General features: G+C 42.8%; 1 protein-coding gene across 2 annotated transcripts; it reads right to left on the bottom strand.

Annotated features, from left to right (window-relative positions):
* On the bottom strand, positions 1-22,772 carry LOC139180968 (protein BEX4-like). Of its 2 annotated transcripts, none has more exons than XM_070783598.1 (3): positions 22,564-22,772; positions 780-857; positions 1-413 (listed from the first exon to the last, which is right to left on the bottom strand). In XM_070783598.1, the coding sequence occupies exons 1-3, from the start codon at positions 22,601-22,603 to the stop codon at positions 46-48; spliced, it is 486 nt and encodes a 161-aa protein (XP_070639699.1). In that variant the 5' UTR covers positions 22,604-22,772; the 3' UTR covers positions 1-45. The 2 variants fall into 2 exon arrangements, with proteins under 2 accessions (XP_070639699.1, XP_070639700.1); XM_070783599.1 differs by lacking the exon at positions 22,564-22,772 and adding an exon at positions 1,311-1,455.
* Positions 22,773-22,839: the final 67 nt, after the last annotated feature.

Below are 22,839 nucleotides of genomic sequence, written 5' to 3'. Positions count from 1 at the left end.
TAGAGCAGAGGCCATTTTATTAACCTCAGGAAACCTCTTTAACATTCAAGGTATAAGGCAAAACTCACAATGATTGTCAGGTTCAGGAGTTTGATAGGGCACATGATGTCTCATCTGCTGCTTCTTAGTCTTTCCCTTGATTTCTATTATCTGCCCCATCTGCTTTTCTACATTATTTCCCACTTCATTGTGATCAATACGCCTGTTGGGTATAGCCCATCGAAAATTAGGGACAAGTCGTCTAACCCATCCCAGTCTGATATTTCCTCCAGACTTCTGGACTTTGCCCCCTCCCAAGTCGCGTGATTCCTCTCCAGTCTTCAAAGAGGCCTGGTCTCCTCGTTCGTTTTCCTGTTGGGCATCTTCCATGTTGAAACTTTCTATTGCTCGTTCCTCTTTGGAAGCCATTGCTCCTAGGAGACAGAAGATGCAACAAGGGGCTATTTTCTGGATGGAATGATCAGCACCGAGGACAGAGGCCCTACTACGCACCTCTCAGGCTTCCCAGCCCTGGTGGTCAAAGGCTTTTCAAATTTTCCTTTTCCCACCTGGGAGGCCTCCTACGCCCTCTAGGAAGCCCCCAGTCCGAGCACTACCCCCCTCCCGCGCCCCAAACCCCCCATTTTCCCTGCCGATCCAGGCCCAGGTCTCTGCAGGCACCAATATGGAGGACGGGGTTGCAGGGAGCATTTGGAATCTTAGGGTTTTCCCCACGTTCCCCCCACCGCCCCCCACCGTCCCCCACCGCCCCCCACCGCCCAACTGTCCCTCGCACCGACCTGGGCCTATCCTTGCTGTCTCCTGCTCCTTCCGATTCTTGCTGCAAGTGCGCCGCTGCAACACTTCGACTCGCAGACCTGCAGAGGGTCGGGGTGGGGGCAGGGGGCTGCTACAGCCAGGCGCTCGGCTCCTTCCTGGCCCCGCGTCCCCTACCCCCCAGCCACCCCTACCCAGTGTGCCCCGATCCCAGGCTCAACCGCCCCCTTCTCAGTCCCCACACGCCACGCCGACCAACATTTTATAACCCGAGAAGAACGGGGGCGGGGCAGGGGTGTGGGAAAAGCTCGCTACGGTGCGAGAAGCAGGTGTTAGCAAGGGCCTGCGGCCTTAAGGCCTCCCGGCCCGTCCCCCACCCAAGCCCCCGGGAAGGCCTACCGCTTTCGGCGGCCAAACGCCCGGTGTCGGGGCGGGGGCGGGGTGGCGTTGGAGCTGCAGTCTCCACTCCGAGGCAACGGACTCCCGAGGAGAGGTCCTCAGGCTGCGTCCGCTCGCCCGCGCCACCTTTGCCGACCCCACTCTGGGTCCCTTACCTGCTCCTCTCGCTTCTCCTGCTCTTAGGGGTCGTCCCCGGCCCGCGCTCCCTCACGGCCACCCGGAGCAGGTACCAAGAGGCGAGCCGGGTCCGACGCGAGAGCGGGGCGTGCAAGCAAGACTAGGCACTGGCCGGTCACGTGGGGCTTGTGTCACAATGGAAAGCCACGCCCTCGCCCCGCCCTTCCTGCCCCTCGGGGTCTCGCAGAGCCCTTGGTGGTGCACACACACTTTCCGTTGCCCCTCAGTCCTCACCACCACCACCCGCCGCCCTGTGACACTTGTCCAGGAGCCGGCCGTAGAACCCTCCTTTCTTCACGTGTTCCTGGGCCTTTCTCTGCCGGCCACCTAAGGGCACTATCTTCCCAGGGGCCGATAGCCATTCCCATTTCTCTTCTGAGGACTTGCCTTTTCCCTCCTCTGCACCCAGGATACACCCCTCCACCTGCCGGGATTTAGGCGCAGCATTGTAGGGGATGCTAAACCCCTCAGCACTTAAGATAATCACACTTTAATGCAATATTCTAAAAAACAAAATTAATGCAAGAATATCTGTGATGAGCAAGTTGTCCCACCCACTTCACTCCCAAGCTGTTATTCTCCTTATCATGATTGTCCCCCGGTTTCTTATTTTCTCTGAACACAAATGCATGGGGGAGAGTGGGGAACAGGAAATGAGCCAAGGAGATGGTGTTGTTTCTAATTATTTTCACACTTTTTTGTTTTGTTCCTATTTTTGACTAAAAATTTCTTCTATTTATAGTTCACATTAACTTTATCTTTTATTATGGAAAATTTCAAACATACGCAAAAATAGAACAGTATCATGAAAGGCAACGTACTCATCACTGAGTGTACGCAACAACTGAAAATGTATCGGGACAACTCATGGTCAATCTTGTTTAATCTATATCCCCTTACCCACTTTCCACCCTTAGAGATTATCTTTGAAGTAAATCCTAGACATATCACTTTGTGCACTTCTGCTGCTGCTGCGGCTAAGTCGCTTCAGTCATGTCAAACTCTGTGCGACCCCATAGACGGCAGCCCACCAGGCTCCGCCGTCCCTGGGATTCTCCAGGCAAGAACACTGGAGTGGGTTGCCATTTCCTTCTCCAATGCATGAAAGGGAAAAGTGAAAGTGAAGTCACTCAGTCGTGTCCGACTCTTAGCGATCCCATGGACTACAGCCTACCAGGCTCCTCTGTTCATGGGATTTTCCAGGCAAGAGTACTGGAGTGGGGTGCCATTGCCTTCTCTGTTGTGCACTTCTACAAGGACTCTTTTAATGACAACCATTATGTCATTAACATGTGCTTAAGTCACTTCAGTCGTGTCCGACTCTTTGTCACCCTATGGATCATAGCCTGCCAGGCTCCTCTGTCCATGGGATTCTCCAGGTGTGAATACTGGAGTGTGTTGCCATGCCCTCCTCCAGGGAATCTTCCTGACGCAGGGATGGAATCCATGTCTCCTTTGTCGCCTGCACTGCAGGTGGATTCTTTACCAATAAGCCACTGGAGAAGCCCCTTTGCTATGACAATTTGATGGTACTGTGTTTTGGTGAGTGTTTCCTGCTTTGTTTGTTGAGCTTCTTGGATGTGTGTGTTTGTGATTTTCCTTGAATTTTAAAAATTCTATCCATCATTCCTTCAAATAATCTTTCTTCCTTCTCTCTTTCTCTTTTTTCTTTCTGCTCCTCAGACTGAGTAATAGACTTATCTTAAAGTTCCCTGATTCCTTTTTCTGCCTGTTTACATTTGATGTTGAACCTTGATATTGAATTTTTCATTTCAGCTTCTGTACTTTTCAGCTTCAGGATTTCTGTTGCTTCCTATTTATAATTTTTTTTCCTGTTTATTGATATTCCCTATTTGGTGAGACATCATTTTCCTGGTTTATTTTAGTTCTTTATCCTTTACCATTTTGATCATATTAAAGACAGTTGATTTAAAGTTTTTGCCTATTAAGTCCAATCTCTGGGCTTTCTGAGTAACGTGCATGCTAAGTTGCTTCAGTCATGTCTAATTCTTTCTGACCCCATGAACTGTAGCCCACAAGGCTCTTCTGTCCTTGGGATTCTCCAGGCAAGAATACTGGAGTGGGTTGCCATGCCCTCCTCCAGGGGATCTTCCTGACCCAGGGATCGAACCCACGTCTCCTATGTCTACCTGCATTGGCAGGCAAGTTCTTTACAACTAGCACCACCTGGGAAGCCCTTCTGAAGGACAGTTTCTATTAATGTTTTTTTTCCTGTGAATAAGCCATATTTTATTTGCATGCCTCATAATCTTTTTCCTGTTGAAACTGGACATTTTGACTATTACTATGTGATACCTCTGGAAATCATATTCTTCCCTCTCCCCTGGATTTGTTGTTGCTGGCCATTGTGAGTTGTAGTTGAATTTTTCTTTAGAGATTTTTCCAAAACTGTTTTGGTAAAGTCTTTATCCTTTATCATGTGTTTCCACTGAAGTCTGTGTTGCCTAAACTTAGTGGTCAGCTGGTGTTTGGACAGTTTATATAAATCCCCGGAGTCAATGAAAGTTAAGAAGAAACACTCTTCCAAGTCTTTGCAGATTGGTCCTTGCTGGGGAACTCATTCAGTGTTTAGCCAGGCAATTTACAACTCTCTTAGTTTTTACTTCCTACTTCAGACTTGCCCTGGGTAGCTCAAATGATAAAGAACCTGCCTGCAGTGCGGAAAACCTGGTTTCAATCCCTGGGTTGGGAAGATCCCCTGGAGAAGGAAATGGCAACCCACTTCAGTATTCTTGCCTGGAGAATCCCATGGACAGAGGAGCTTGGTGGGCTACAGTCCATGGGGTCGCAAAAAGTCAGACACATCTGAGTGACTAACGCTTGCTTTTCTTTCAGAGTCTGAAGGACATCCAGAAGTGAAAGCTTGGGGTCTCCTCAGGCCTGTAAAGCACATTCCCATTCTGGGCATATGTGTGGTCTTCTTGATCCCCCTGTATATTTGAGAACTTTTAAAAGCCCTTATTCTCCCATGTGTCTCCTTTCACAACCTCTTCCTCCCAGTTTTTTCATTACGTTTATTGTTTATTCTGAGTTTTGTCCTTTGCCCCAGGCAGCTAGGGAAAATATCTGAGCCTTTAAATGCTTTTAGCAAAAACCACTTTACTCCTTGGGAAAGCTCCGAATCAGGCAAAACAAAGATAAACATTCTGCCAGATGAGTTGAGATCCAGAGCCACAATTCACTGAGAATAAACTCCATAATGCTCCTTCTGGTACTAGCAACCTTCACCAGCTGATCTGGGGTGTTGGGGATGACTACTCGGCAGTTTAGAATACCACAGCACTCTAACTACAATACAGGAGCTTCTCTCTTCAACAGGTTTTTCCTTGGTTGCTGACAAATGGAATGTTTCCTGTCATATCAGTAAACAAAGGATGTCACAGTCATCAGCAATTGTAGCCACCACTGAAGGTGAGCTGATGGGTCCTGAGGGAACTCAGGGAGGAAAGAATATCTTCCATTTAGAAGCCATCAGACTGCAAACACTTCCTACTCTGAGCCCTGAGGAAACTCAGGGTGTGAAAACACAGGGTACTGGCCCCAGATAGCTGAGGTGCACATCAAATGAATGATTACAGTGAGTCCAGACTCTTGCATCTTCCCAAACAGAGAAAAGCACTAAATTCTGTAACTTGACATATCCGGTTTCTCTAATCAACAGCAGTCTTTGGATGTTCCTGACTACCTGCTCTTTGTTGCAAAACTCCTATATATCCTAGCTCCTCTCTCACCTCCTTGGAGCAGCAGTTTCACAGAGCTACCTGGGATGCTGTCTCCCCAGCTGCAGCCCTCATTTTGTACCAGATAAAACTTAACTCACACCTCCCATATTGTGCCTTTTTTCTAAGGCAACATTGCTGTAGTTGTTTGTGTTTTTAAAAAATTAGATTCCAGTGTGATGCAAAAGTTACTCTGCCATTTTTTGAGATGTCTTCTCTCTGTGTTTTTAAACTCTCTACAATATAATGTCAGCATGCAGTTATCTTTCAAAATTCACCTAAGAAAGCAGTACAAGATTATGCTTGATTTTCAGTAATTTCAAAGTGGAATACTCGGTTAATTATAATGTTTGGTACTTTGTCACAAATAAATTTATATATTTGACTTGATTAAAAAACATGCTTTCTGGAATATAGCTATGGGAATTTCATAGTTTGAAATATGTTTAAAAGTTATTACAAGGTTAAAAATTATAGATGAATATCAAAAATAAGTTTTGTTACCATTGTGAATAGTAAATATTTGGGTACTGTTTGAGTTCTTCTCAATTAAAAAATCATTTCTATTCAAAACAAATTTACTTAAGTTTCAAAGGTTACTAGTACATGCTTTCCCCTTTTACCTCATGCTCGTACCATGTCTGGTTACAGGAGCATTCCTTCCCTCAAGTCTCTCAAAAATAATCAGGATAAAAGATGAGTGAAAAAATAACTACACATGACAAAAGATCCAAAATGATAATGAAAGTGAAAGTGAAAGTTGCTCAGTCCTGTCCGACTGTTTGTGACCCCAGGAACTATACAGTCCGTGGAATTCTCCAGGCCAGAATACTGGAGTGGGTAGCTTTTCCTTTCTCCAAGGGATCTTCCCAACCCAGGGATTGAACCCAGATCTCTGACGTTGCAGGCAGATTCTTTACCAGCTGAGCCACAAAGGAAGCCCAAAAATGATAATAAAACATCATAATGAAATAGAATACGTCCTAGCAGCATTAAAAAAAAAAAACCCATTTGTGCAACAACATATTTCTAGTCATATGGAAATCAGCGCAAGATACAACCACACTTGCATTAGGTATATTTCCCATTACACAAGTATACTTCTTCATTCAATTCTCCACATCAAGGATTTCTGGCATAAAGCTACAATACAATATCCTCTGACAGTCTCCCCTCCCCCCTAATAGGCAAGACGTGGCTTGCAAAGTAAACATCATAGTGGGTTATATGCAGAGGGAAGCAGGCCATTACAAAAGGAGGGATAAGTCTAGTGAAGTGGGAGAGTTACTTGTCCAAAGTGGATAGAACACATAAACAGCCACTCCACGGGTTTCTTTTGGGGCTATCCTAGATAGAAAGACCCATGGCTGGGCCCACTCTAAAGAGGTTCATCCTAGGGGTAGCATATTGTAAAGGAAAGAGCACAGCTGAATTGGGAGATGAACACCTGGGCTCTTGATACTGGTTCTGTCATGTGCTCACTGAAGACTCTTGAAGTTCATAGGTTGGGAGTTCCTTGGTGCCCATTTTTGTCCACAGTTCCCTTTCATTCCACATTCTCTCCTTTGGCAGCCATCTCACCTATACTTATACCTTCAATTGCCATTCATCCACATATGATTCCTGTGTTTCCCTCTCTAGGTCAGTCTCTGATCTAAATATCTTGCTACATTCTTAACATTCCCACTTGGGTATACAAAGGTATTGAAAAATCAAGATGGTTCATCATGTTCCCACCAGAAAGGATCCATTATACATTGCTCATCCCGGTTGATATCACTACCTGTCACACAGATAATCAGGTGAAACAACTGAGACTCACACTAACACCTCCTTCTATATCCCCCATCCAGCTCTCAAATCTTTCATGAGTTCATCTGTTTGTTCATTCTTTCATATGTCCTCTTGTCTAGTAGAAAGAAGACTATTGCTGGCTTAAGGGAGAATGGGGATAATCAATCACACAATCAAAGTCCTAGAGTGATCCATTGCAATTAGAAGGGGCTACTTCAGGAAGTTTTTTCACAGCAGGGAAAGTAGGGAGCATAGGTGGTGAGGCAGGTAAATTGGTATGTTTGGTGCTAGGGGCATATAGACAATCTCTTCTGTGATATTTTTGATATGCAGACAATCCGCATCTACTTTTCCAAAGAAACAAGAAGCCAAAAGAGCAGTTAAAAATGATGAGGTCTGAGAGAGTATTGAAGTTTTGAACGCAGACTAGATTGTTGTGCCACAGGGTTCTCAGATATTGAGAAAGTATATTGACTATGGAAATGTGGTAAAATTGCCAGCTAGGCCTGAATTCTTTTCCATATCTTACAATAGCTTCCCTTGTACTTTTTTTTCTCACAGCTCTCCCTGCATTTTCCACCAGGTTCCAGCCACACTGGTTTTTATCTTTTTCTGGAATAAGTCATACTCACTCCCACTTCAGAGTATGCTACTCCTTAGGCTAATATCAAAAGATTGCATACACACTCAGCTCATTCTTATCATCAAGGTGTTAGCTGAAATGTCACGTCCATAGCATGGCATTCTCTGGTCACATAACACGGTGCAGCTCCAGGTATCATCATGTACATTGTAGTCAAAGTAAGTGATGATGATCTTTAAAGTTGTCAAACTGGGGGCCCTGGAAATCCTTGACTGCTCTCTACAGAAATGTTATTTTTGATCCCATTTCTCTGTTTTATTTTCTTCATGGCACTCCTTGCTCACTGAAATTATATTAGTTATTTTATGTGTATCCAAAAAAGAATAGAAGCCCTATAAAGGGAGGGGCCTTTCCTGTCTTTAGCACTCAGTAAACAAGGCAATGGCACCCCACTCCAGTACTCTTGCCTGGAAAATCCCATGGATGGCGGAGCCTGGTGGGCTGCAGTCCACGGGGTCAATAAGAGTCGGACACGACTGAGTGACTTCACTTTCACTTTTCCCTTGCACACATTGGAGAAGGAAATGGCGGCCCACTCCAGTGTTCTTGCCTAGAGAATCCCAGGGACGGGGGAGCCTGGTGGGCTTCCGTCTATGGGGTCGCACAGAGTCGGACACGACTGAAGCGACTTAGCAGTAGCAGCAGCAGACAAGTGCTGCATGGCTCGATTGTTACCTACCAGGTACACTAATACAGAAACAGAGAAAGTTGAATGGCAAAACCACATTCCTGAGTTCTAGACTCCAGGGAAAGTATTTAGCAGGTCTGGGTTAAGGTCTTAGACGTTGTGATTTTTACAAGATCCCAGCTGATTCTTATAAAAGTGACCTGTGCCTCATGCTTAGGCCAATGCATATCTTTTAAAATGTTGTTTTACTCATTCTCAGACATAAATTGTGGCAATATTTTCTTAGGTTTGTCTCCCAAAGTAAAAGAAATAAAAGCAAAAATAAGCAAATGGGACCTGATCAAACTTATAAGCTTTTGCACAGCAAAGAAAACCATAAACAAAATGAAACAACAACCTACAGACTGGAAGAAAATCCTTGCAAAAGATTGACCAACAAGGGACTAACTTCTAAAATATACAAAGAGCTCATACAAGTCAATATAAAAACAAACAAACAACTCAATCATAAAATGGGAGAAGACCTAAATAGACATTTCTCCAAAGAAGACATTCAGATGGCCAACAGGCACATGAAAAGTTGCTCAGCATCGCTAACCATTAGAGAAATGAAAATCAAAACTACAATGAGGTATCGCCTCACACTGGTCAGAATGGCTATCACCAAAAAGTCTAAAAACAATAAATGCTAGAAAGAGTGTGGAGAAAATGGAACCTTCCTACGCCTACCTTCCTGTTGGTGGGAATGGAAATTGGTGCAGGCTCTATGGAGAACAGTATGAAGGTTCCTTAAAAAAAAAAATAGAGTTACCATATGATCCAGCAACCCCACTCCTTGGCATATATCTGGAAAAGATGAAAACTCTTATTTGAAAAGCTACATGCACCTGAATGTTCATAGCAGCACTATTTACAATAGTCAAGACATGGAAGAAACCTAAATGTCCATTGACAGATAAATGTATAAAGAAGATGTGGTACATATATACAATGGAATATTACTCAGCCATAAAAAGAATGAAATAATATCATTTGCAGCAACATGTATGGACCTAGAGATTATCATACTAAGTGAAGTAAGAGAGAGAGACATATATGATGTCACATGTAGAATCTAAAAAATAGTACAAATGAAGTTATTTACAAAACAGAAACAGACTCACAGACATAGAAGACAAATTATGGTTACCAAAGGGCAAGTGGGGGGAGGGATAAATTGGGAGTATGGGACTAATAGATGCAAACTACTATGTATAAAATAGATAAAAAATAAGGATGTATTATATAGCACAGGGAGCTATATTCAATATCCTGTAAAAACCATAGTGGAAAAGAACCTGAGACTTCCTTGGATAAATCTCTGTACTTTGAATTCAGGGGGCATGGGTTCAATCCCTGGTCACTGAAGATCCTTCATGTGGTGGAGTGTGGCCAAAAAAAAAAAAAAAAAAATAGAACCTGAAAAATAATATATATTTCTGATTTAACAAGAATGTAAACATTTGCCATTTGCAATCCGTTTTATTTTCACTTCTTTAAATTATTCATTAACTGATATAATATACAAAACACCAAATGAGTATTTTGTACCTAGAAGGTAATGATGAGTTTGTCCTGGTATTCTGAATGCTAACATTCCTGAGTGGCTAGGAGGACTCCATATTTTTATCTCGTTTAATCAATGAGGCTGGTGGAAGGGAGTAGCCTCTCCAAAAGGCCTTTATGATGAGAACATCTAACTCTCATTTCAATGTTTTACTTAGCCAAGTCAGTATCGCACTGTGTGCTTCCTTATCAGCATCAGTGCCTTAAGATCAAAGTTCACACACTTTTCTGATGTTAAATCTAAAAGTCAAAATAAGACAATTGGAGAGCTTTTTAAATAGAAGGGTAGGGGGAGATTTTCTTCCTCTACCCTGGACTCGACTGTAGATGATTCAATTAAATGGAAAGGATATAATGACATTCTTTCTCTAGGACTCCATCTGGCAGCCAATTCTTCATAACAAACTGGCACAGAAACTCGTGTGGGCATGTAATGAATTTGTATGCTTATCCCTTTATGCTGTTACATTTTCAAGTAAGAGGGAATCCTCTAGTAGTCAAACTTTTCCATTCATGTTCAGGACATCTCTTTTAAGGATGGAAGGGGCACTTTAGATCAGATAGAGAGAGACCTTCTGCCTTACTGGGCTTCCCTGGTGGTTCAGAGGGTAAAGCGTCTGCCTGCAATGCAGGAGACCCAGGTTCGATCCCTGGGTCAGGAAGATCCCCTGGAGAAAGAAATGGCAACCCACTCCAGTATTCTTGCTTGGAGAATCCCATGGGCAGAGGAGCCTGGTGGGCTACAGTCCATGGGGTCGTCTGCCTTACTAGGCAGGACTACACCCACTCTCGGCTGGAAGAAGTTACAGAAGAAAAAGACTTCTGCCCCAATTCCCAAGAAATATTTTGAGTATGAAGTCTCTCAGTGGGGAGTTGTTAAGGGTGACACACTGACTGAAACCACCCACCCTGACCAGCACCATAGTAACCATTTGCATGAGTTATTTTATAACAGGAGGTCCTGGTAAGGAACACAGAACTAACAAGCCACCATCAACCAGAAAAATTCAGGAAATGTCAAAAGGAGACACCACATGTCCTACCACTTCCCAGAATCCTTCTCGCTGTCATCTACCTTGGCTGAGCAATGTGAGTGCCACCAGGAAGAACCCTGAATCAGAATGACTGGACAAAGAAAAGCCAGAAACTAATCCCATCACCATAAAGCCCAAGACTTTGAGCCACATGGTAGAGCAGTCTTCCTGGGTTCCGTTACCCTCCTGCTCTCCACCCAGGTGCCCCTTCCCAATAAAGTCTCTTGTTTTGTCCAAAAAAAAAAAAAAAAAAAAGAATGTAGGGGCAAATTGGGAATCAAAATGGCATCTTCTAAAGTGCCCCACTAGGTGCCCAACATTGGTACTTTAAAAATGAGGAAGGCTGAATGTCAGAGCAGTTAAATATCATTTTCAGGTCCCACAGTTAAAAGGCTAAGACCATCTCTGTGAGGGTTGTCTGACTCTAGTGACCATGGTCTCACCACTCTCCCACTTGAACTTCTCTTCTATATGGTGGCCTTGAAAGGATGAGGAATGAGTGAGTTTATGCTTTCTGGGTAGGAAAATCTGTGTGGAGTGGTACAGGTTACCAGGGGATTTGTACTAACATTTATCTGCCTCCATTTGAAGATTTCTGATAGATACACAGGATTAGAGTTCATGTAAGAAGTCTGGGATGAAATGTGGATAGGATCCTAGCAGATACCTAATACATGCATGGTAGCCATATTCTATTTTATTCTTTCTTGTCTTTTTTTCAACTTTTACCAGTTAAAATTTTTTTTTAATTTATTTATTTTAATTGGAGGCTAATTACTTCACAATATTGTAGTGGTTTTGCCATACATTGACATGAATCAGCCACGGGTGTACATGTGCTCCCCATCTTGAACCTCCCTCCCCCTCCCTCCTCATCCCACCCCTCTGGGTCATCCCAGTGCACCAGCCCTGAGCACCCTGTCTCATGCATAGAATCTTGACTGGTGATCTGTTTCACATATGATAATATACATGTTTCCATGCTATTCTCTGAAATCATCCCCCCCCCACCTTCTCCCACATAGTCCAAAAGACTATTCTATACATCTGTGTCTCTTTAGCTGTCTTGCATATAGGGTTATTGTTACCATCTTTCTAAATTCCACTATATGCGTTAGTATACTGTATTGGTGTTTTTCTTTCTGGCTTACTTCATTCTTTATAAAACTCTCACTGTTTGCAGAAGACATGATCCTCCACATAGAAAACCCTAAAGATTCCACCAGAAAATTACTAGAGCTAATCAATGAATAAAGTTTCAGGATATAAAATTAACACACAGAAATCCCTTGCATTCCTATACACTAATAATGAGAAAACAGAAAGGGAAATTAAGGAAACAATTGTGTTCACCATTGCAACAGAAAGAATAAAATACTTAGAAATATATCTACCTAAAGAAACAAAAGACCTATATATAGACAACTATAAAACACTGGTGAAAGAAATCAAAGAGAACACAAAAAGATGGAGAAATATACCATGTTCATGGATTGGAAGAATCAATATAGTGAAAATGAGTATACTACCCAAAGAAATCTATAGATTCAATGCAATCCCTATCAAGCTACCAATGGTATTTTTCACAGAACTAGAACAAATAATTTCACAATTTGTATGGAAATACAAAAAAACCTCGAATAGCCAAAGCAATCTTGAGAAAGAAGGATGGAACTGGAGTAATCAACCTGCCTGACTTCAGGCTATACTACAAAGTTACAGTCATCAAGACAGTATGGTACTGGCACAAAACAGAAATATAGATCAATGGAACAAAATAGAAAGCCCAGAGGTAAATCCACGCACCTATGGACACCTTATCTTTGACAAAGGAGGAAGAATATACAATGGAGAAAAGACAATCTCTTTAACAAGTGGTGCTGGGAAAACTGGTCAACCTCTTGTAAAAGAATGAAACTAGAGCACTTTCTAACACCATACACAAAAATAAACTCAAAATGGATTAAAGATCTAAATGTAAGACCAGAAACTATAAAACTCCTAGTGGAAAACATAGGCAAAACACTCTCCAACATAAATCACAGCAGGATCCTCTATGACCCATCTCCCAGAATAATGGAAATAAAAGCAAAAATAAACAAATGGGACCTAATTAAACTTAAAAGCTTTTGCACAACGAAGGAAACTATTTGACTCTTTCTGAGCCTGATTATTGTCTCTGCGAACTAAAGTTGCTGGACTAGGTAACTGGTAAGGTCCCTTTCTGCTTTGTTTTTATAAGGACTAAAGATGGCTACTTAGTAGTTTTTGGATGCTACAAAGTGAGTCAGAGTTCCTCATCAACACCCCATCCCTCCTTGTAGGCTGTACTTCAGCCATATCAGACTGTCTCCTGGCTGTGTACCCCAAGCACATTGGGTACATTTCCTCTTCCATGTTCTTTGCATAGTCAAGAATATCCATATCGGTATTCCACTTCCTCTCAACAATCCTACTCCTGTACGATTTAGCTCAAAACTCATCTCTTTCCCTCCTGATTCTGACTGGCCTTGCCTGGCATGCAGTATTTTCTCAAGAAGGACAAAACAAAAGAATGAAGCCATTGCAGTGAAGGTTTAATATTCTTAATGCATAAAAGCAATAAATATCAGGAAATGTGGTTAATTGTATTGGTAACTAGGGAAATGGAGGTGAAAACAACAGAAAGCAATATTTCAGAGTCATCAGTTGAGGAAGACTTATTTTAAAATTCTCACATGAGTTTGGGTGAACTCCAGGAGTTGATGATGAACAGGGAGCCCTGGCGTGCTTCGATTCATGGGGTTGCAAAGGGTCGGACACGACTGAGCAACTGAACTGAACTGAACTGAAATACCAAAGCTCTGGTTTGTTTTTGGTTTTATTTGTTGTTTCTATGATACATAAATTGAGAATTTTTACCCATTGCTGGTGGCAGTTTAAAAAGGTAGAAACATTTGGGGGCATAATTTTATAATTTCAAGTAAATCTTATTCATATCCTAAGACTCAGATGTTTTATGCTTAGGCACATAACACCTGGAAACTCATATATACATACATACATATATTCATAAAACACTATACTACTTAAGGAGTGGGGCAAGTATTTTGTAATACTTTTTAAGGTCACATAGCTTGTTAAGAGGATTACTAGGATTCTAACCCTAATTTTTCTCACTCTACACTAGCATACTGACTCCCCCACGGATAGTCGCCCTTTGAGACTCAGGTTCGGGTTTGTGTAAATTTATTTGATGTGAAAACCCTGGTAGAATCTTGCAGGTGTAAAGGACAGAACCACTAAGTAGGAGGTTGTAGATAAGTTTAGGGTTGAACAGAGAGAAAGGTGTGAAGTAAGAGTTTGAATTCAGGTTGCCAGTGCCTGGCACATAGAAGTTGCTCATAAATATATAGTGAAAGGAGGAATGAAATATCAATATTGAAAAGATCAGCCTCTGACAGTGATCATATTTCTTTCCAACCTTTCCTTAATTGTATACAAGATAAAGGCTTGTTTTATACTTCCAGTTTTAGAATCTGCTTTGTAAAAATTAATTTTTTAAATGTTACTTGCTTTGAGAATGGGAAATACGAACTTTGGGTGATAAAGTGTATGTAGGTTTATTGATTGTAAGAAATGGACCACTCTGAGGTGGAATATTGGTAGTAGTGAGGGGGAGATTGTGTGGGTGTGCAGGAGCACTGGGTGTATGGGAACTCTCTGAACTCTCTGTACTGCTCAGTTTTTCCTTGAACTTAAAGCTGATCTACAAAATAAAGTCTACCTAAACAAACAAAAATGTTTATTGCTTTGGTTTTCTTTCCTTGCTAAAAGAAAGTGTTTTTGCTTCGAGAAAATTTAGGAATGAGAGGTCTTCATCAGCTGGTGACAAGAACTGAAATTGCAACTTGAATCTCATGGTTGAGAAGAACAGATTAGGAAGGGGTGAGGGAGGACTGCTGCTGCCGCCGCTGCTGCTAAGTCGCTTCAGTCGTGTCCGACTCTGTGCGACCCCATAGACGGCGGCCCACCAGGCTCCCCCATCCCTGGGATTCTCCAGGCAAGAACACTGGAGTGGGTTGCCATTTCCTTCTCCAATGCAGGAAAGGGAAAAGTGAAAGTGAAGTTGCTCAGTCGTGTCCGACTCTTTGCGACCCCATGGTCTGCAGCCTACCAGGCTCCTCCCTCCATGGGATTTTCCAGGCAAGAGTACTGGAGTGGGGTGCCATTGCCTTCTCCAGAGGGAGGACTAGGGTTCCCTTAAACTCACGTAACAGACTTTTCTAGATGTGAAATGCAGCACAAGACCCTGTGCTTCCATTGCTATTACCTATGCAGTCTCTGAGCCTCATGACAGACAGATCCTACCTGATCAGTAAAATTTGGGATGATGGTATACATAGTATCTAATTTGCTTCCTCCTCTATTCATGATTAATTATGGACATATTTTCAGAAAGTAAATCTCTCATTACAACAACAATTTGCAAATAAATGTAAGACCAGATTCCAATCTCCTGTTTTAAAATGTTATTTTTATCGTAATTACATAAGTAGTAAATTTTGGATGTAAGGTAAATTCAAACAACACAGAAATACATATAATGTCTATATTTTGCCACAGCCCTGGAGATATCCATTACTGCAGTTGGTGTATGTATAATTTATATATAATGTACACTATTTGAAGAGCTTTATAGAAATACCATTTTGTAGAACATTCTCCACATCCAGCCACCTGTAAATGATGAATTCAGTGTTTACACATTGTCCTGGCAATGCAGAAGAATCAGAAAAACTAAAGACTGTTTATCATCTTCATCAACTTTTAGGCCTTGAACCCTTACATTTTCAACATTAATACAAACTGGTTTATGATTCTCTTTTCAATGAAGAGATAAACAAACATACCAAGACCCCCCCAAAACGCTTCCTTACAAATCAATATTCCTGAACTACATCCTCCCCTCTCTCTTTTCATTTTCACAAACAATAAACTTCTCAAAACAGCAGGGAACTATTAATATAGTCACAGTCTCCACTTTCCAACCTCCCTGTCATTCCTCAGCCCGTCCTTGTCTATTGCCTCTCCATTTAGCTCAATCTGTTCTTAACAAGGTCACCAATGGTATCATTGTTATAAAATCCAAAGGGGTTCCTTTCAGCCCATATATATAGCCCATATATATACAGGAGCCCACGTTTCTGATGAAAATAATACATGCTCTTTGCTTCACCTTGTTAAAAAATCACAAACTTATAGAAAAGTTGCTGGTATAAAACAAAGGATCCTCTGCCCCACCTCCTTCTCTGGACCCTAAGAGAGCAAGTTGCCAACACAATGCTGATGCCCCGTAGCTCCCAAATACTTTAGAGTGTACGTTTTAAAGACAAGAATATTCTCCTGTGTAACTAGAAGACAACCATCAAAATCAGGGAATTATCATTAATAATATTTATTACAAGCTAATCCTCAGACCCTGTTCAAGTTTTGCCAGTGGTCTTAACAATATCCTTCATAGCAAAAGGATCCAGGACAGAATCTTATATTGTCATGTCTCTTTAGTTTTCCAGTCCAGCAAAGCTCCTCAGTTTTTTCTTGACTTTGATGACCTCAACATTTTTGAAGACTGTGAGTCAGTCATTTTAAACCCTCTCCTCCCTCTCTTCCCTTTCCATTGCTTACTGCCTTGAGACTTTCAGAGCTACAATTCTAGATCTGATCACCAGCGGTATTTGTCCACATTGACTACATTTTACAAAGGAAAAGCTATAATTTTCTTTCTTTCTTTCTTTTTCTTCTGCTCTTATTTCAGTGACTCATCAAACTGTTTACTATTTCCATTATAACTTTCAAGTCTGTTTTGTGTATGACTTCTCTGGCATGTGATTGATTTGCACTAACACTTCACCTAAGAAATTACATAAATGGCAAATACGTACATGAAAAGATGATCAACAGTATTAGTCAAAAAAACAAACAAACAAAAAACAAACAAAAAAAAACATTATTAGTCAATACGGAAATGTAAATTAAAATTACAATGAGACATCACTACACCCTGTGTGAATGGCCAAAATGTAAAATAATGACTACACTAAGCACTGACAATATTGTGCTTGGAGGATTGAACCCTCGTACACTGCTGATGGGAATGAAAAATGGTACAACCACTTCAGAACCAGTTTGGCGATTTCTCACAATATCAATCTTACATCTGCCATATGCTCCAGCCATTGAACCCCTAAGTATTTACCCTACCGAAAGAAAGCATGTGTTCATCTAAAGACTTAAATACAAATATTCATACTGGTGTCATTTAAAAGAGCTTCATATTGGAAACAACCTCATATCCATCACCAGATGAATGGATAAAACAAATTGTGATATATCCGTATAACAGAATACCATTCAGCAATAAAAAGAAATTACCTATACAGTCAACAAATTAATAAATCTAGAAATAGGCTGAATGAAAGAAGCTAGAAAAAAGTACATTCTGTACAATTCTATTTACATAAAATCATAAACAATGAAATTAATTAATAGAGACAGAAGTCCAGTGGTTTCCTGGGAATGGAAAAGTTCCAGGGAAGGAAGTTTGAGGCCAGAGGCAGGTGGGTGGGGAGGTTACAAAGAGGCAGGAGGAATTCATTGGCTCCTTTGTAGTGTTAGTTTCATGATATAGACATGAGGTAGGAGGTAGATGGACCCCCACCACCCAGGAAAAGCAATTTAAGTTCCTTCCCTGTGGACAGAAACTCCAAATCATCAATAGCAGAACAACTGAGAGGAGGCTGGGCCCTACCCAGATAAGAAATAAAAGATCACATATTATTCATTCTTACTCTTCAGAGGCACAGGTCAGTAGTGGCCTGCCAAAGGGACAGGGTTTCTGGATGCAGCAGACCTGGGAGGTGCAGTGTGTGGCGTGAGTCTTCTTCAAGGAGGTCACCATTAGCTCCACTATAGAGCCACTGAGCAGACGACCCACAAACTAGAGACAAATTATACCAAAGAAGTTCTCACACTGTTGTAAAAATTCTAGGGCCCATCACAGATTTCCCAAAGTGGGGATGCAGCAAAGGGACTGAGAACTCCCAGGGAATTTGACTTTGAAGGCCAGTGGGATTTGATTACAGAACTTCCCTCAGACTGGGGAAACAGACTCTTGGAGGGCACAACAAAACCTGGTGTGCACCAGGACCCAGGAGAAAGGAGCAGTGACCCCACAAGAGACTGCGGCAGACTTGCCTGTGAGTGTCTGGAGTATCTGGTGGAAGCATGGGTTGACAATGGCCTGCCGCACAGTCAGGGGCACGGACTACAACAGTCCTGGGAGCTGTGGTGTGCTGGCATAAGTCCTTTTGAAGGAGGTTGCCATTACAGCCATTACCCCTACCGTAGCTTGGCCTCAGGACAAACTACAGGCAGGGAACACAGTCCTACCCAGCAGCAGAAAATTGGATTAAAGATTTACTGAGCATGGCTTTGCCCAGCAGAGGAAGACCCAGTATTCCACACAGCTAGTCCCTCCCATCAGGGAGCTTGCACAAGCCTATTATCCTTATCCATCAGAGGGAAGACAATATGCAAGCCACAATCACAGAAAACTAGTCAAACTGATCATTTGGATCACAGCCTTGCCTAACTGAATGAAACTATGAGCCATGCCGTGTAGAGCCTCAAGACAAACAGGTCACGGTGGAGAGTTCTGACAAAATGTGGTCCACTGGAGAAGGGAACGGCAAACCACTTCACTATTCTTGCCTTGAGAACCCCATGAACAGTATGAAAAGGTAAAAAGATATGACACTGAAAGATGAACTCCCCTAGTCGGTATGTGCCCAACATGCTTCTGGAGGAGAGTGGAGAAATAGTTCCAGAAGAAAAGAAGAGGATGAGCCAAAGTGGAAAAAATGCCCTGTTGTGGATGTGTCTGGTGGTGAAAGTAAAGTCTAATGCTGGAAAAACAATATTGCATAGGCACTGAGAATATGAGGTCCATGAATGAAGGTTAATTGCAAGTGGTCAAACAGGAGATGGCAAGAGTGAACACTGACAGTTTAGGAATCAGTGAACTAAAATGGATGGCAATGGATGAATTTACAAATGGGAATCCCTTATGATTATACAGTGGAAGTGACAAATAGATTCAAGGGATTAGATCTGATAAGAGTGCCTGAAGAACTATGGATGGAGGTTTGTGACATTTTATAGGAGGTGGTAATCAAAACCATCTCCAAGATAAAGAAATGCAAAAAGGCAAAATGGTTGTCTGAGAAGGGCTTACAAATTGCTGAGAAAAGAAGAGAAGCGAAAGGCAAAGGAGAAGAGGAGATACACATCCATCTGAATGCAGAGTTCCAAAGAATAGCAAGGAGAGATAAGAAAGCCTTCTTCAGTGATCAATGCAAAGAAATAGAGGAAAACAACAGAATGGGAAAGACTAGAGATCTCTTCAAGAAAACTAGAGATACCAAGGGAACATTTCATGCAAAGATGGGCACAATAAAGGGCAGAAATGGAATGGATCTAACAGAAGCAGAAGATATTAAGAGGTGGCAAGAATACACAGACGACCTATACAAAAAAGATCTTAATGATTCAGATAACCATGATGGTGTGATCACTCACCTAGAGCCAGACATCCCAGAGTGTGAAGTTAAGTGGGCCTTAGGAAGCATCACTACGAACAAAGCTAGTGGAGGTAATGGAATTCCAGCAGAGCTGTTTCAAATCCTAAAAGATGATGCTGTGAAAGTGCTGCACTCACTATGCCAGCAAATTTGGAAAACTCAGCAGTGGCCACAGGACTGGAAAAGGTCAGCTTTCCTTCCAATAACAAAAAAGGGCAATGTCAAAGGATGTTAGAACTACCACACAATTGCACTCATCTCACATGCTAACAAAGTTATGCTCAAAATTCTCCACGCCAGACTTCCACAGTTCGGGGGCCGTGAATTTCAAGATGTTCAGGCTGGATTTAGAAAAGGCACAGGAATCAGATATCAAATTGCCAACATCTGTTGGATCATAGAAAAAGCAAGAGAATTCCAGGAAAACATCTACTTCTGCTTTATTGACTATGCCAAACCCTTTGACTCTGTGGATCACAACAAACTGTGGAAAATTCTTAAAGAGACGGGAATACCAGACCACCTTATTTGCCTCCTGAGAAACCTGTATGCAGGTCAAGAAGCAACAGTTAGAACCAGACATGGAACAATGGACTGGTTCCAAATTGGGAAAGGAGTACATCAAGGCTCTATATTGTCACCCTGTTAATTGAATTTATATGCAGTGTACATCATGTGAAATGCCAGGCTGGATGAAGCATCAGCTGAAATGAAGATTGCTGGGAGAAATATCAATGAACTCAGTTATGCAGATGACACCACCCTTATGGCAGATAGCGAAGAGTAACTAAGGAGCCTCTTGACGAAAATGAAAGAGGAGAGTGAAAAATCTGCCCTAAAACTCAACATTCAAAATACTAAGATCATGGCATCTAGTCCCATCACTTCATGGTAGATATATGGGGAAAGAATGGAAACAGTGACAGACTTTATTTTCTTGGATTTAAAAATCACTGCAGATGGTGACTATGACATTAAAAGACGCCTGTTCCTTGGAAGAAGAGCTTTGACAATCCTAGACAGCATATTGAAAAGCAGCGACATTACTTTGCTGACAAAGGTCCTTATTGTCCAAGCTATGGCTTTTCCAATAGTCATCTATGGGTGTGAGAGTTGGACCGTAAAGAAAGCTGAGCGCCAAAGAATTGATGCTTTTGAACTGTGGTGTTGGAGAAGACTCTTGAGAGTCCCTTGGACTGCAAGGAGGTCGAACCAGTCCATCCTAAAGGAAATCAGTCCTGAATATTCATTGGAAGGACTGGTGCTGAAGCTGAAGCTCCAATACTTTCGCCACCTGATGGGAAGAATGGACTCATTAGAAAAGACCCTGATTCTGGCGAAGATTGAAGACAAGAGGAGAAGGGGATGACAGAGGATGAGATGGTTGGATGGTATCACTGACTCGATGGACATGAGTTTGAGAAAACTCTGGGAGACAGTGATGGACAGGAAAGGCTGGTTTGCTGCAGTCCACAGGGTCGCAAAGAGCTGGGCATGACTGAGGGAGTGAACTGAACTGAACTGAAATGGGCCTCAGGACTACTACAAAGCAAGTAGCTGCTAATGGATTGACATTCCACTTGTTAACTCTCTTTCCCATGAGATCAAAGGACCTTCTCTACTTTTAGGGTAGAATCTCACAGGAGTATTTCTTTTTATTTTCTTAAAATATCTATTTATTTATTTATTTATTTGGGGTTGTGTTGGGTCTTCATTGCCACACTCAGGCTTTCTCTAGTTGCAGAGAACTAGGGCTACTCTTTGTTGCAGTGCACGGGCTTCTTATTGCGGTGGCTTCTCTTGTTGTAGAGCACAGGCTGTAGAGTGCACAGACTTCAGTAGTTACTGCACATGTGTTCAGTAATTTTGGCTCCTTGGCTCCATAGCTCAGGCTCAGTAGTTGTGGCACATGGGCCTAGGTGCCCCATGGCATGTGGGATCTTCCCATACCAGGGATCGAACCATTGTCCCTTGCATTGCAAGGCAGATTCTTAACTGCTGGACCATCAGGGAAGCCTAGGAGCCATTTCATAACATGCTTTCATCCAGATCTATGAACTCCCTAGAGCCAGATGTCATATTCCACCACGAAGTGAAGTGTTGGGGTCTCCAGAGGACCACTGCCCTTGAACCTGGAGTAGAAGCTCCATCAGCCATCAGGACACAGGTCCTCAGAACCTGCCTCCTTCAGACACCTGGTATGAGCAAGGGCATCAGCATGAGGAACCCACTCCAGTACTCTTGCCTGGAATATTCCATGGATGGGGGAGCCTGGTAGGCTACAGTCCATGGAGTCGCAAAGAGTCAGACAGGACTGAGTGACTTCACTTTCTTTCTATAGTTCCTTTTGGAAAAGGAAACGGCAACCCACTCCAGTGTTCTTGCCTGGAGAATCCCATGGACAGAGGAGCCTGGTGGGCTATGGTCTATGGGGTTGCAAAGAGTCAGACACGACTAAGCAACTAACACACACACACACACACACACACACACACACACACACGCACATATCAGCATGAGAGCTGCACAAGGAAAGACACATCCAGCAATCACCATGGTTTCTCGGTGTAACTGCGTGCCCTGCACGGTGCTAGGCACTGGGTTAGCTGACAATGACATTGAAACAACTGGGTAGTGATTAAAACAACCAGATGTTACAATGAGCTTCCCACCATGGCCTTTTTCTTCTCCTTTCCTCATCTATCCCTTAACAACAAAGTTGAAAAGGAGTAAGAAGTGGCCTGACTTCATACAGATGTTCATGATCCCGCAATAACCACAGGGCCATAGGCTTACTCATGTGTTATCAGTGAATGTTCTCAGCGATCCTGTGGGGAAAGCAATCTCCTCCCCATTTTACAGAGGGAAAAACTGAGGCTCAGAGAGAGTCGCTACCTGTCTCATCTCCTGCGCTCCTGCCTTAAGGAGGAAAGTGGCTCCAGGACACCCCTGGAGCAGGACGCCACACTCACTGGGGCCGGGTGGGACCCCAGAGCTTTACCTACGAGACAGCGGGACACCGAGCCCCAAAGCGGGAAAGCGGCGGCTTGAATGCGGATCCCTTTGTCTCCCCACAGCCCAGGGCGATCCCGCCCCCCACCCCCTGCCGGGCCCCACACCCTCAACAGAGTCCCAAACACCTCAAGATTGAACCTGTGGTACTCACAGGTTACGCGTCTCGGCAGAAAAGTCGTCACGGTCGGCATATTTACGTCAGGTTTCCATGGCAACGGCGATACGCAGGCTAGTCCGCCACATCCGGAAATGCCTTTTCACCCTCCTTCACCACCCTGGACTTCTGTGAAAGCAGAGCACATTAGCTTTGGCTGCCAACAGAAAAAGCGTACTAATTAGAGGTACTAGACTGGGATCTGGGAAACTGGCAAACTCCAGGAGGAGAGTTGCCCCAGAGAGGTATCCATCCTGGGGTTCTTAGAGACGG

The sequence above is a fragment of the Bos indicus genome, chromosome X (genome assembly GCF_029378745.1).
Source record: "Bos indicus isolate NIAB-ARS_2022 breed Sahiwal x Tharparkar chromosome X, NIAB-ARS_B.indTharparkar_mat_pri_1.0, whole genome shotgun sequence".
Taxonomy (NCBI): Eukaryota; Metazoa; Chordata; class Mammalia; order Artiodactyla; family Bovidae; genus Bos; species Bos indicus.
This window is presented reverse-complemented; position numbering and strand designations above follow the sequence as displayed.